The sequence below is a fragment of the Cibotium barometz genome, chromosome 5 (genome assembly GCF_041138505.1).
Source record: "Cibotium barometz isolate CiBa-2024 chromosome 5, ASM4113850v1, whole genome shotgun sequence".
NCBI lineage: Eukaryota > Viridiplantae > Streptophyta > Polypodiopsida > Cyatheales > Cibotiaceae > Cibotium > Cibotium barometz.
The window spans coordinates 25,061,696-25,072,493 of record NC_141050.1 but is presented as its reverse complement, the minus strand read 5'-3'; the positions used below and the strand labels follow the sequence as shown (position 1 = coordinate 25,072,493).

The window sequence follows — 10,798 nt, the reverse complement described above, 5'->3', positions numbered from 1 at the left end:
AAAAGAATTCAAAGATTGAGGTACGTGATCTTCACCCTCAGGACGACATACAATAAATATCCTTGAGTCTTTGTCAGCTACTATAGAGTACGAGGTTCATCCGAGCAGGCAACCCACTCTTAAAGCCTAAACCCATGTTCAAAGTGCTGATGCAAATCACACCATTTAAGCCTACCAAAAGGATCATGGTAGATGCATATCCTAACATGAAATCACGAAGGTAGCCTTATGTACCATACCCTCTCCAAGGCCGAATGCCAGAATTAGAAGAGTTGTTACCAATGGGAGGAGAGGGCAACTTGTGGGAGAATGTGGCTCGTCACACCAAGCTGGCCAACCCGCACACTTGGCAGATCTCTACTGGAAATTTGAATTGTAACATTCATGATCAGCTATTGTTTCTGCAGATGGTGCAAACAACACCCACAGTACATACAAGGGGAGGCTACACAACAATCTAGATCAGATGATACCAATCCCAGACTCGAGGATTTTGGCATACAACCTGATTGGCGCAAGGAGCACCTGATAATGCCAGAGTATAATTTTTAGTACCAGTGCTCCCCACCAACACAAAGAGTGGATCCACTTTACATGCCAATCAAAAGATGGCTCACTCCACTCCAGTTCCATGAAGCAAAGCAAAGGGATTCTCACGTCTGTTACAACTTTCCTTAATTCTTGCCATCTACATTCCAGGATATCACAAGTTAAAGAAATCAACTGCTCACATGGATACGAGCATGGCGCAGAATTCCAGATCTAGACATAGTAGCCGCCATCAGATTCATGAAGCTGATTGCTGTTCTTATCAATCAACTAAAGGAAAGGTATGATGGATTTGAAGCAGAGCAGCTTTGCTTTGACATGAATGGAGGTCCATCTTAAAGAGGCATGATGCTATATTATCATCGCCTAAGGTGTCTACCCAGTTACATGCATATCACGTTTGAAGATATGGTAAACAGCGGGTTCTGGACATCACACTCCGTATTTAGAAGAACCCTGAAAAAGATTTAATCCCGTCGGAACTTCTACAAACACGAGTTCGGCGACTAGGTCTTTCGACCTCAGTAAAAGGTTTTGAGGATAGAACCTAGATCATGTAGGGAGGATGTTAATCCCATTTTGGATTAACAAAGATGCTCCTCCAATTGAGGACATTAATAAGTGTTATATAAAGGTACTATAAAAGTTGTACATTTTGAGATACTGGCTACCCAAGGCCTTAGTTAGTAAGTTTTGGACGCCCAAGTATGAATACGGGCCATATGTATAAAAGGCAATTTCTCATAATGAAAGAACATAATCCCCCTTTGTGCTATGAGAGCTCTTGCTTCGTCTTGAGAGAGAGAGAGAGAGAGAGAGAGAGAGAGTACCCTAGTGCATGTTCCTCTTCTATGCGTGTGCATTGGAGAGTGAGAGGAAGATTGCCTTGCAGTGTGATGTGAGTGACTCTGTGGTGAGAGCGAGGAGGTGGAGATTGGAGGAGTGGAGCTTCCCAAAGCAAGCTTGGAGAGCCTCAAGGGACATGAGCTTGAAGCATTGATAAGTACCCAACGAAAGTTGTTGTCTATTGTTACTTCCGATTCTAAATGGGTAAAGTTCTCTCTTGGGAGGTGCGGTAATGCATGGCACCCATCCTAAGAACCCATCTCCCCTCTCGATTAATCTCTGGACCCTCGCAATTTTTAATGCCTGCTCACTATACCCCCACTAAAATTGCGCGAGGAGTGGTCCCGCTTTTCGGCGAGCTCCTGGGTTTAAAAAAAACGTAAACCTAGGCCTAATGCCATGTGTATGCGTCATTGAAAGTATTAAAGAAAGCGTGGAGATGGTACTCACTCCTCAAAGGGATGGTTTAAAACAGGGCGCATAAAAAGAAACAGGACTTTTGGCATACCCAGAAGAACAATTGATGAAGGGCTCTGAGCTCTACTCGCCTAAACGAGTTACTGGAGCTCACCCCTCCCCTGGTTGGTCAGCAAGAGCTCAACTGGGAGCTGGAAGCAACCATGACCTCCAGTAGAACAATTGATGAAAACCTAGAGCCCAAGGAGACAGAGGATGACAGGGCAGATCTGGAAGGAGACTTGCCAAAGAGACTTCTAAAGGAGCCTGTGATGATTGGGCAAAAAATGAAAGGAAGACCAGTTAGAGGAGGAAGCCCTCAGAGAAGCCAAGAAGATCACGAAACTGCAGGCTGAACTGATATCTCCCAACCTCCTATGGAATTGACAGAATTGGAGGAAGAGGCACAACCTTTGATAGCCCAGTGAAACCCTAAGGGAATGACACCTCTGATAGAGGGACCTCCTAGAACAAAACGTACGCACGTACGAAATACGTGTAGCTAGCTAGGTAGTTACGTAACGTGTATACGTATGTGTGTGTGTGTGTGTGTACGTACACATGTTCTGTGAACTTTTAGTATTCTGATCGATGCAGGATGACCATGAACCTTGCCCCTAAGAATCTTCTAGAAGGTTTGAGGAAGCTTTGCAACGAAGGACATTTTGGCGAAGCTTTTCAGTCTATTGATCTTCTGTATCGGCAAGGATCTTCTATACCTACAAACGTTTTCTACTGTCTTCTGAGATGGTGCATCGACAAGCAAGACCTGGCTGCAGGCAGAGCACTGCACAGGCTCACCACGAGGTATCAGCCTCTGTCAGATGCATACATAGGGAGCCACTTTATCCGCATGTTCGCATCATGTGGGAGCTTGGGGGAGGCCAATCAAGTGTTTAGCAAACTGTCTAAACCCAATGCATTTACATGGAGTGCCATCATCTCTGCACATGTTAAGTTCCAGTGCAACAAGCAGGCTATCGTGCTGTATCATCAAATGCTGCAATCAAGGGTAAAACCAGATGGACACGTGTTTGTTGCCGTCATCAAAGCATGTGCTAGTGCAGAAGGCCTGCCATATGGAAGGCTGATTCACAAGAGGGTACTTAACAGTGGCTTGAAACCAGATGTAGTCATTGACAATGCTCTTGTTGATATGTACACGAAATGCGGGAGTGTAAAGGAGGCGCGTGGAGTGTTTGATAGCTTGCAGTTTCGAAATGTGGTGACTTGGAATGCCATGATTGCGGGTTATGCCCAGCATGGACATTGTCAGGAGGCATTTCAGCTCTTTCTAAAAATGCAGCAAGAGAGTGTTGTGCCAAACAGTATCACATTCGCAAGCATCCTGAAGGCATGCCCTAGTGCAGCATCTTTGCATGTAGGCAAACTACTGCATTTTCACATCATTGAATGTTGCTGTGAGTCAGATTCGTTTCTTGGGAGCTCTCTCACGGACATGTATGCCAAATGTGGAAGCCTACAGAATGCGCGCAAGGTCTTTGATGGCGTGTCAGTACGGACTGTGGTTACATGGACAGCCATGATTGCAGGCTATGCACAGCATGGATCTAGTGAGGAAGCCCTCAGACTTTTCCAAAAAATGCGGCAGGAGGGTACAGAACCAAACTTAGTCACGTTTGCTAGTGGTTTAAAAGCATGTGCTGGTGCAGCAGATTTAGGTTATGTCAGGTTGATGCATATTGGAATCTTTAGAAGAGGCTTTGAGTCAGATCTGGTGGTTGGAAGTGCCCTAGTTGATGTGTATTCAAAGCGTGGAAGTGTTGAAGATGCACATTGTGTGTTTGAAAGACTGGGGGAAAAAAATGTGGTGACGTGGAGTGCAATGATTGGTGGATATGCTCACGCTCATGGACATGGTTTGAAGGCTCTGCAACTTTTTCAGAAAATGCAAGCCAAAGGTTTAGCACCTGATACTGCCACTTTTGTGAGCGTTCTCAAAGCGTGTTCGGGCCTTGAGACCCTTGAGCATGGCAGACTCCTTCATGCCTCCATAATAGAGATTGGGTTTGAGTGTCATGAATTTGTTATAAGCAGCATTATTGATATGTATGCGAAGTGCCGGAGCATCGATGATGCACGCAAGATGTTTGACAAATTGCCACATCGGGACACGGTGACATGGAGTGCTATGATTGCTGGGTATGCCCTGCATGGGCACGATCAGGATGCCATCCAACTCTTCCACAAGATGGTAGAGGGGGCCCTGGTACCAGACACGATCACCTTTGTCAGCATTTTGAAGTCATGTTCCAATATGGCAGCTTCAGCAGAGGGCAAGCTAATCCACGCCTTCATTCTTGAAAGGCACCTTGAAGCCCATGTACATGTGGGAAACTCCCTGATTGACATGTACACCACGTGTGGGTGCATGGAGGATGGTAAAAGAGTGTTCAATGGACTGCAAATGAGGGACAGTGTGAGTTGGACTGCAATGGTGGCAGGTTATGCACAGGCCAAAAAGTACAGCTTGGCACTGAAGTATTACGAGGGCATGCAACGGGAGGGCTGGAAGCCAGATGATGTGACTTTGGTTAGCCTTCTCTCGGCCTGCAGTCGGGAGGGCCGATTAGTTGAAGGTTGCCAGCACTTTGAAGTCATGAAAAAGGAAAAAGTTGCACCTACGCTCGACCACTATAATTGTATGGTTGATCTTCTTGGCCATGCTGGACACTTGGAGGAAGCAGCTGATTTGCTTCAATGCATGCCATTTGTGTTTGATGTTGCCGGGTGGACGTCTTTGCTTAGTCACTGCAAACTACATAGCAATGTGGAAATGGGAAGGCATTGTTTTGATCATGTTGTGGCAATGGATGGCAAGAAGGCTGGTGCATACGTGCTCATGTATAACCTTTACAAGTATGCTGGGATGCAGGAAGATGCAGCCTTAGTAGAGAGGCTGAGACTATCTGCAAACGCATGGAAGAAGCCCGGACAGGCCGTTATCGAAGTCAACAATGAGGTGCATGATTTCATTGTCAGTGACAAACGCCATCCTCAAACTGAGAACATTTATGCTAAGCTAGAGACACTAAGTATGCAAATGGAGGAAGAAGGATATGGATCTCTTATGGATTCTTTACTACAACCAATGTCGAAGGCGAGCAAGAAAGATTCATTGCATGGGCACTGAGATACTGGCCTTAGCATTTGGGCATATCAGTGGGTGTCGTTCCCATTCGGTGCAGATTCCAACCTAGCAAACTCAGAACCTCCTGCACGTCACCATCAGCTGCAGAATCTGTCCTCCCATCATCATCAACTGCAGAATCGGCTCCTCCTATCATGACAGTCCCGTGAATGGTCATTGGTTAGCCTATTTTCCATAATAGGGCTCCTGGCTGCCACCGGTCACCCTTCTTTGGAAAACGGGCCTCCCAAGGGCCATTCCCTAGACGTTCAAGATTGTTCGGCTTGCCAGAAGGGCATATGCGCGTGACTTGTGAGTAACTTGCAAGCTTGGATTCCCAACACCGCCCCATGGATATCACGTGAAAGCTATCAAGATCCCACAGCCTTCATGGCTTCAAGCTAGTGGAGTGGCTAATGTGAGAGCTGTTCAAACGCATGGTAAGGCAGAACTGGGTGACCATTGGCCAGCTGGAAGCAGCATATGCTTCCAGGGAAGGCACTATGAGATTAACGAGGTCAGATCACAACGTTTGGATGTTAATGACAATGGTGACAAGCAGTTGCAAGGGAAGTTGATTTCACGAACCAACTTGACAGTGCAAATCATTTTTCTGTCAACCCGTGACTGATTTCACGTTTGGATGTTAATGACAATGGTGACAAGCAGTTGCAAGGGAAGTTGATTTCACGAACCAACTTGACAGTGCAAATCATTTTTCTGTCAACCCGTGACTGATTTATAGTACAAACAGGCACTAAATAAGAAAATGATGATCTCGAAAATGGTGTACAAGGTGAAGGGAATGGCCCTAGAGACCATGCTCCAAGGAAGGGCGACCAACAGCAGCCAGGACCCTTTTTGAAACCAACCATGGACCATTCACGGCCTTCATGAAGGATGGTGATTTAAGGGTCTTGCTCTCGATAGTTCAAGATTCACACGCAGTCCATGGTGTATCATTTGCAAGGTTGGGTGTGAACTTCGGTACGCACGTGTAAAGGTGGAAGTTTCGAATGAAATCCTAGCTTACATCCTGGGTTTCTCCTGTTCATATTTTCCCAGGGAAGGCGCAAGTGTGGAAGTGATCTGGCTAGAAGTTGCAAAAGCCAGGTATTCAGATTGGGAACAAGCTGCTGTACGTGTCTACAAAATCAGAAAGAGAATTGAGGTGAGCTTTAATGGACCTCTGGATGCCACTGTGGGTGTGGTAGCTTTGGGTCGAGTTAAACTATTGCTCAGGTTTTCTTCTCTAACCATATGTGTTGCTGTACCGTGTCTACAAAAAATTGAGGTAAGCTTTAATGGAACTATGGATGACACTATGGGTGTGGTAGCTTTGGCTCGAGTTAAACTAGCTCAGGTTTTGTTCTCTAACCATGTGTTGCAACCATGTACTTTTGCAGGGAATTTTGTGAAAAGGCCCTACATGAAAGTGTTTGATGGAGTGGTGATCAAGCTAAAGGACGCCCAGAATGCTGAAAATTGTGATGATCCGGAAAGGATTATGAGGGGTGATGTGGCTGACGTAAGTGGCAGCACCCCCGAGGACATTGAATTTTTGAAATGCAGCTAGTGACCTCCAAAATAGCCAAATTAAGGGCAGCCAAGTGCGATAAGCCGTTTGAGGTCAGCCCTTCAAATTTGATTTGAAAGAGAGGCTTCATCACAGTTGCATATACATGTTAAGGTTCAGGTAGAACCAAGGGGTAGAGGAGATAGCCTGGTTAGAGGTTGAGGTCCTCCATAGCTGCGCACATGCAGAGTGAAGGGGATGAACACAACTACCAAGAACAAGAGGATGTAACTGAATGTATTGCAATTTGAGATGTATGTACGAGAGTTGTGTATTACGATTGTGAGAGGGTCTCTTGTAAGTGGTTACAAACTGTTACAACTAATTGAAACAGACAAGTGTCCGGTGCATTGCATGTGAATGTACATGTGCATGTGAGTCATGTATGCATGGTAGGTGTAATCCATACTGTAACATTCCCCTTTATAAAACCAAGCAGTGGTATTGCGAGGGAATGCAAATCTGCCATAATTGTATACAGTATGCATGAGTTTTATATTATCCCAGATCAAAGGGATATTGGAGAAGGTACCAGCAGCGGCTTCTTTATCTTCGAGTGCGGCGGTGGGCGTCTTGACTCGTAGGAGAGTCAGTGGTGATGTACAAAATGAATGAAGTTTGGATTGGAGAAGGTACCAGCAGCGGCTTCTTTATCTTCGAGTGCGGCGGTGGGCGTCTTGACTCGTAGGAGAGTCAGTGGTGACACGAGTAAGGCAGAGGAGAAGCTTTGCCATCATGTATTCCTGCCGTTTTGTGAAAGAGGAGGAACTGATTGTTGGAAAAGGCTGCGGGGCACGTGGACTCGAGCTTCGCTCGTCCGGTGAGTGCTTTGGAGATCGATGTAGAAGGCCAAGAGTAGATAGCAGTGGGTTGGAGCATCAAAGAAAGTGAAGGGTTGTGACTGGATGCAGGTGCAACACCCTCATTTTGAGTTCAACCTACATTCATAAATGGTCTTTTCTCTTCATGCTAAGCCATGCTAAGCATGGAAGTAGTTTTTGGAGCCTTAAGCAACCAAAATGTGGAGGTTCCAATAGCCTTTTTGGGACGCCTGAGTAGACCTATCTGAATAGAACATGAGCGTGGAAGCTCCTGGGAATTATATTGTGCCTCAATTCACTAAAATGCAGAGGTTCCAATAGCCTTTTTGAGACGTACCGAAGTAGACCTACCTGAGTAGAACATGATCATGGAAGCTCCATTATAGATTTCCATCCATGATTAATAAAGGTGTCATTTTGTTTTCAAAGCTTTTTGGATAGACTTGCACCCGTTTATATGCAAGGTATCCATTCTTACCTTTGATTTTGTCTAACTTACAGGTGATTGAATTGTCTAGAGAGAAAATAAGTTTCCTCATTGAGACTTTTCTTTTGTGCCAATAATTTTCCCACTCCTTTTTACACATCTTGAAGAAAATTTGCATTGGAGAAGTATTTATATTTTGGTAACCCTTAACATTTTTGGGTCCTCTTAGGCTACCAAATTAGGGCTGGGTTTTTTAGATTAGAAGCCTTTGGCAATTTTAGAGGACTTCTTAGTAGGATTCGTTAGTCACATTTAACCACCACATCATCACACAAGCAAAAATATCCTCTCTTTTTGCGAGAGATGGTACAAAATTCAGCTTGCTGAATGAGCTTTTTTTAGGGCCGGGGTTTGAACTCGAGTCCTTATTTTCACGCCACACCAGCTCAGCCCAACACATGTACCATCACATAGCAAACCTTGTGGGTGATTTTCTTCCACATTTTCTTTAGTCAGCCCTTAGTCTAATTCCATTCAAATGATTTAGAAAGTGAACTTACTTTAATGTAATTAGCATGACTTGATTGGTTTTATGAGCTATCTTGCATAGTCTCAACCATCAAAGTTTCACCTTGCTTCCATGGGGTCCCATTTGGAGCTAGCAAAACCACATCCACTACCTCAAACAAGAAAATTTTACTTTTTTGATCACACCATACCTTTCGGTATCTTTTAATAGCATCAACTTGCCACATCCTGATCAAGCAAGACTTTAAAATAGTCCTTGGCTTACAAGCTTCTTTCTGTGTTACAAATAAAGTCAAAGGACTTCCCCATTCCTCAGGAAGCACATTGGTAGGACACATTTAGTACATAACACTTTCTTACAAAAGATAAGATTGAATTACAAGAAGTGGACATGGGCATCGTACAAAATAATCTACCAAAGTGGTTAACCTACCCCTTTTCCTAAAGGTGATGCTGTCTTTGGCTTACCATTAGCGATTGTTGTGGATGTCTCTCAATCATAATGCTCAAGGAGAGAATCTTGGGAGGGCCATTGGTTGGTGCATCAAAGAAGCATATGATGGCCAAAACATAGTATATGGCATGTCTTCAAGAGTAATGACTTTTACCTTCTCATAATATTGTCGTTGTGAGAAGTTAGAACCTTGATTCATGCCAAAATATAATTTTTCATAGCCCCCCTAGGAGAGGAGCTCAAGGGATCTAGTGCACTGAAGAAGGGTGCCAACATGGCTTCAAAAGTAATGATGTAATGATGGCCATTACCCACCAGCATGGCTTCAATGATGCATAGCCCCCATAGGAGAGGAGCTCAAGGGAGCCACTAGCTACTGCATTGAAGAAAGGCGTATGATGGTCAATACCCACCAACATGGCTTCAAAAAGTAAAGCTGCAGTACCCAAGCCAATGCCCACCAACATGGCTTCAAAAAGTAATGATGCAATGCCCAAGCCAATGCCTATTGGATTTTTTATAAAAAGATTCTTCCTTTTTAAAGAAAAAACCCTTTCTTTTTTAAGAGCCAAAATTTTCTCCATGAGGTTTATATGAAAAAAAATTATATTTTTCTTTATGATTACAATTACCCGTGATATTGTCAAAATTTTTTGCAAATCTTATAGCCTCATCTAAGTTTTTTGGCTCTTTGGAGTGAACTTTCTTCTTGTACTCCCTTTTTAGGCCTATAATGAAGCCTCTTAATTTTTTAAAATTGTACTTAATTTTTAAGACAAATTCTCTATATCAAGCTATATATTGAGTGAGATTTAAATTCTTTTGTTCCATAGAACAATTATTCCTATCCTCCAAATTTTGATCTTTTTCATTTTTAGGAAGATATTCCTTTAAGAATAATTCATTGAATGAATCCGAAGAATCAGGTGCTTGCCTACCTTTCGCTAAACTCATCCACCACTTATAAGCTTTGCCTTGTAAGAATAGGCTAGCTTCAATGGGGCGGTTATGATCAAGCACATTTCTTAAAAGATGCAAATCTTGCCATTTTTGTAATGAAAAAAATGGACTGCATCTTTATTTCTCTTCTTCTCTCCTCCACTAAAAGTGGGTGCCTTTGAATATTTGAATATACCATACCATGGTCTCTTGTTTTGGGACCCTATTACCATATTAGGAAGTTTGGAAAAATTTTAATTTCTATTTTGTAAGATTAAAAAATAGAGGCATGGTAAATCCTTTTACGATTTTGTCAACACCCCCTCATGTGACATATCATTGGAAAGCTCTTAATGAGTAGGCTCTAAATCCACATTCTCTGACAAATTTGGTATTGGTATGATTAAGATACACCAAAAAGTAGATTGAAAAGCAAATTCCCAAAGTAATGGAAATTTTCCAAACTCCCTAATATGGTCTTCCCTCTTCAATTATGGTTTCATTCAATCCTTTTTTTAGAGTTTTTTTCCTTTCCTTAACCAATGTTACTTTTAGATATTTATTTACTCCCAATCCTTCCTCTCTCATCAAAGGAGCTAAGAAGACCCATCATTTTCTCAAGTTTGTTTTAGAGATTTTTTCTTTCATCTCCTTTATTTCCATATCCTCATAATCATTAAATTCTAAATCCTACATATCTATTTCATTTAGTTTTGTAATATCCTCTTCTATATGGAAAGAGGACATTGGGTTTTTTCCCTTCTCACCATTTTCATTCTTGAAAGATCCCTGTCCCCTCCCCACGCAACGAATCCTGGGTGCTAGCAGCGGAAGTAACACTTCTTACGCGGGGCAAGGTCCTTCACTCGGGGCCTCGCCCACGTATATCCGGACAAAAGACTAATCCCTCGGTTCTTCCAAAACCGAACCCAAAAAAACTTCCCTCGCCCAGAAAGCACGGGTGATTCCTCCAGGGTATTTTTACTCTAACGTAGTCAAGAGTCTTAACTAACTGAACTGATCTGAACCCGTAAGTTCCCATAATCAGATC

At 43.3% G+C, this 10,798-nt stretch overlaps 1 protein-coding gene across 3 annotated transcripts; it reads left to right on the top strand.

The window, feature by feature from the left end:
• Positions 1–1,807: 1,807 nt before the first annotated feature.
• Positions 1,808–6,911, top strand: LOC147638267 (pentatricopeptide repeat-containing protein At2g33680-like). 3 transcript variants are annotated; one of them, XM_086798185.1, is made up of 3 exons: positions 1,846–5,972; positions 6,068–6,173; positions 6,409–6,911. In XM_086798185.1, exon 1 carries the CDS (start codon positions 2,450–2,452, stop codon positions 5,003–5,005), a length of 2,556 nt encoding a protein of 851 aa, XP_086654311.1. In that variant the 5' UTR covers positions 1,846–2,449; the 3' UTR covers positions 5,006–5,972; positions 6,068–6,173; positions 6,409–6,911. The 3 variants fall into 3 exon arrangements, with proteins under 3 accessions (XP_086654309.1, XP_086654310.1, XP_086654311.1); XM_086798183.1 differs by having other exon boundaries at positions 1,808–6,173; XM_086798184.1 differs by having other exon boundaries at positions 1,845–6,296.
• Positions 6,912–10,798: the final 3,887 nt, after the last annotated feature.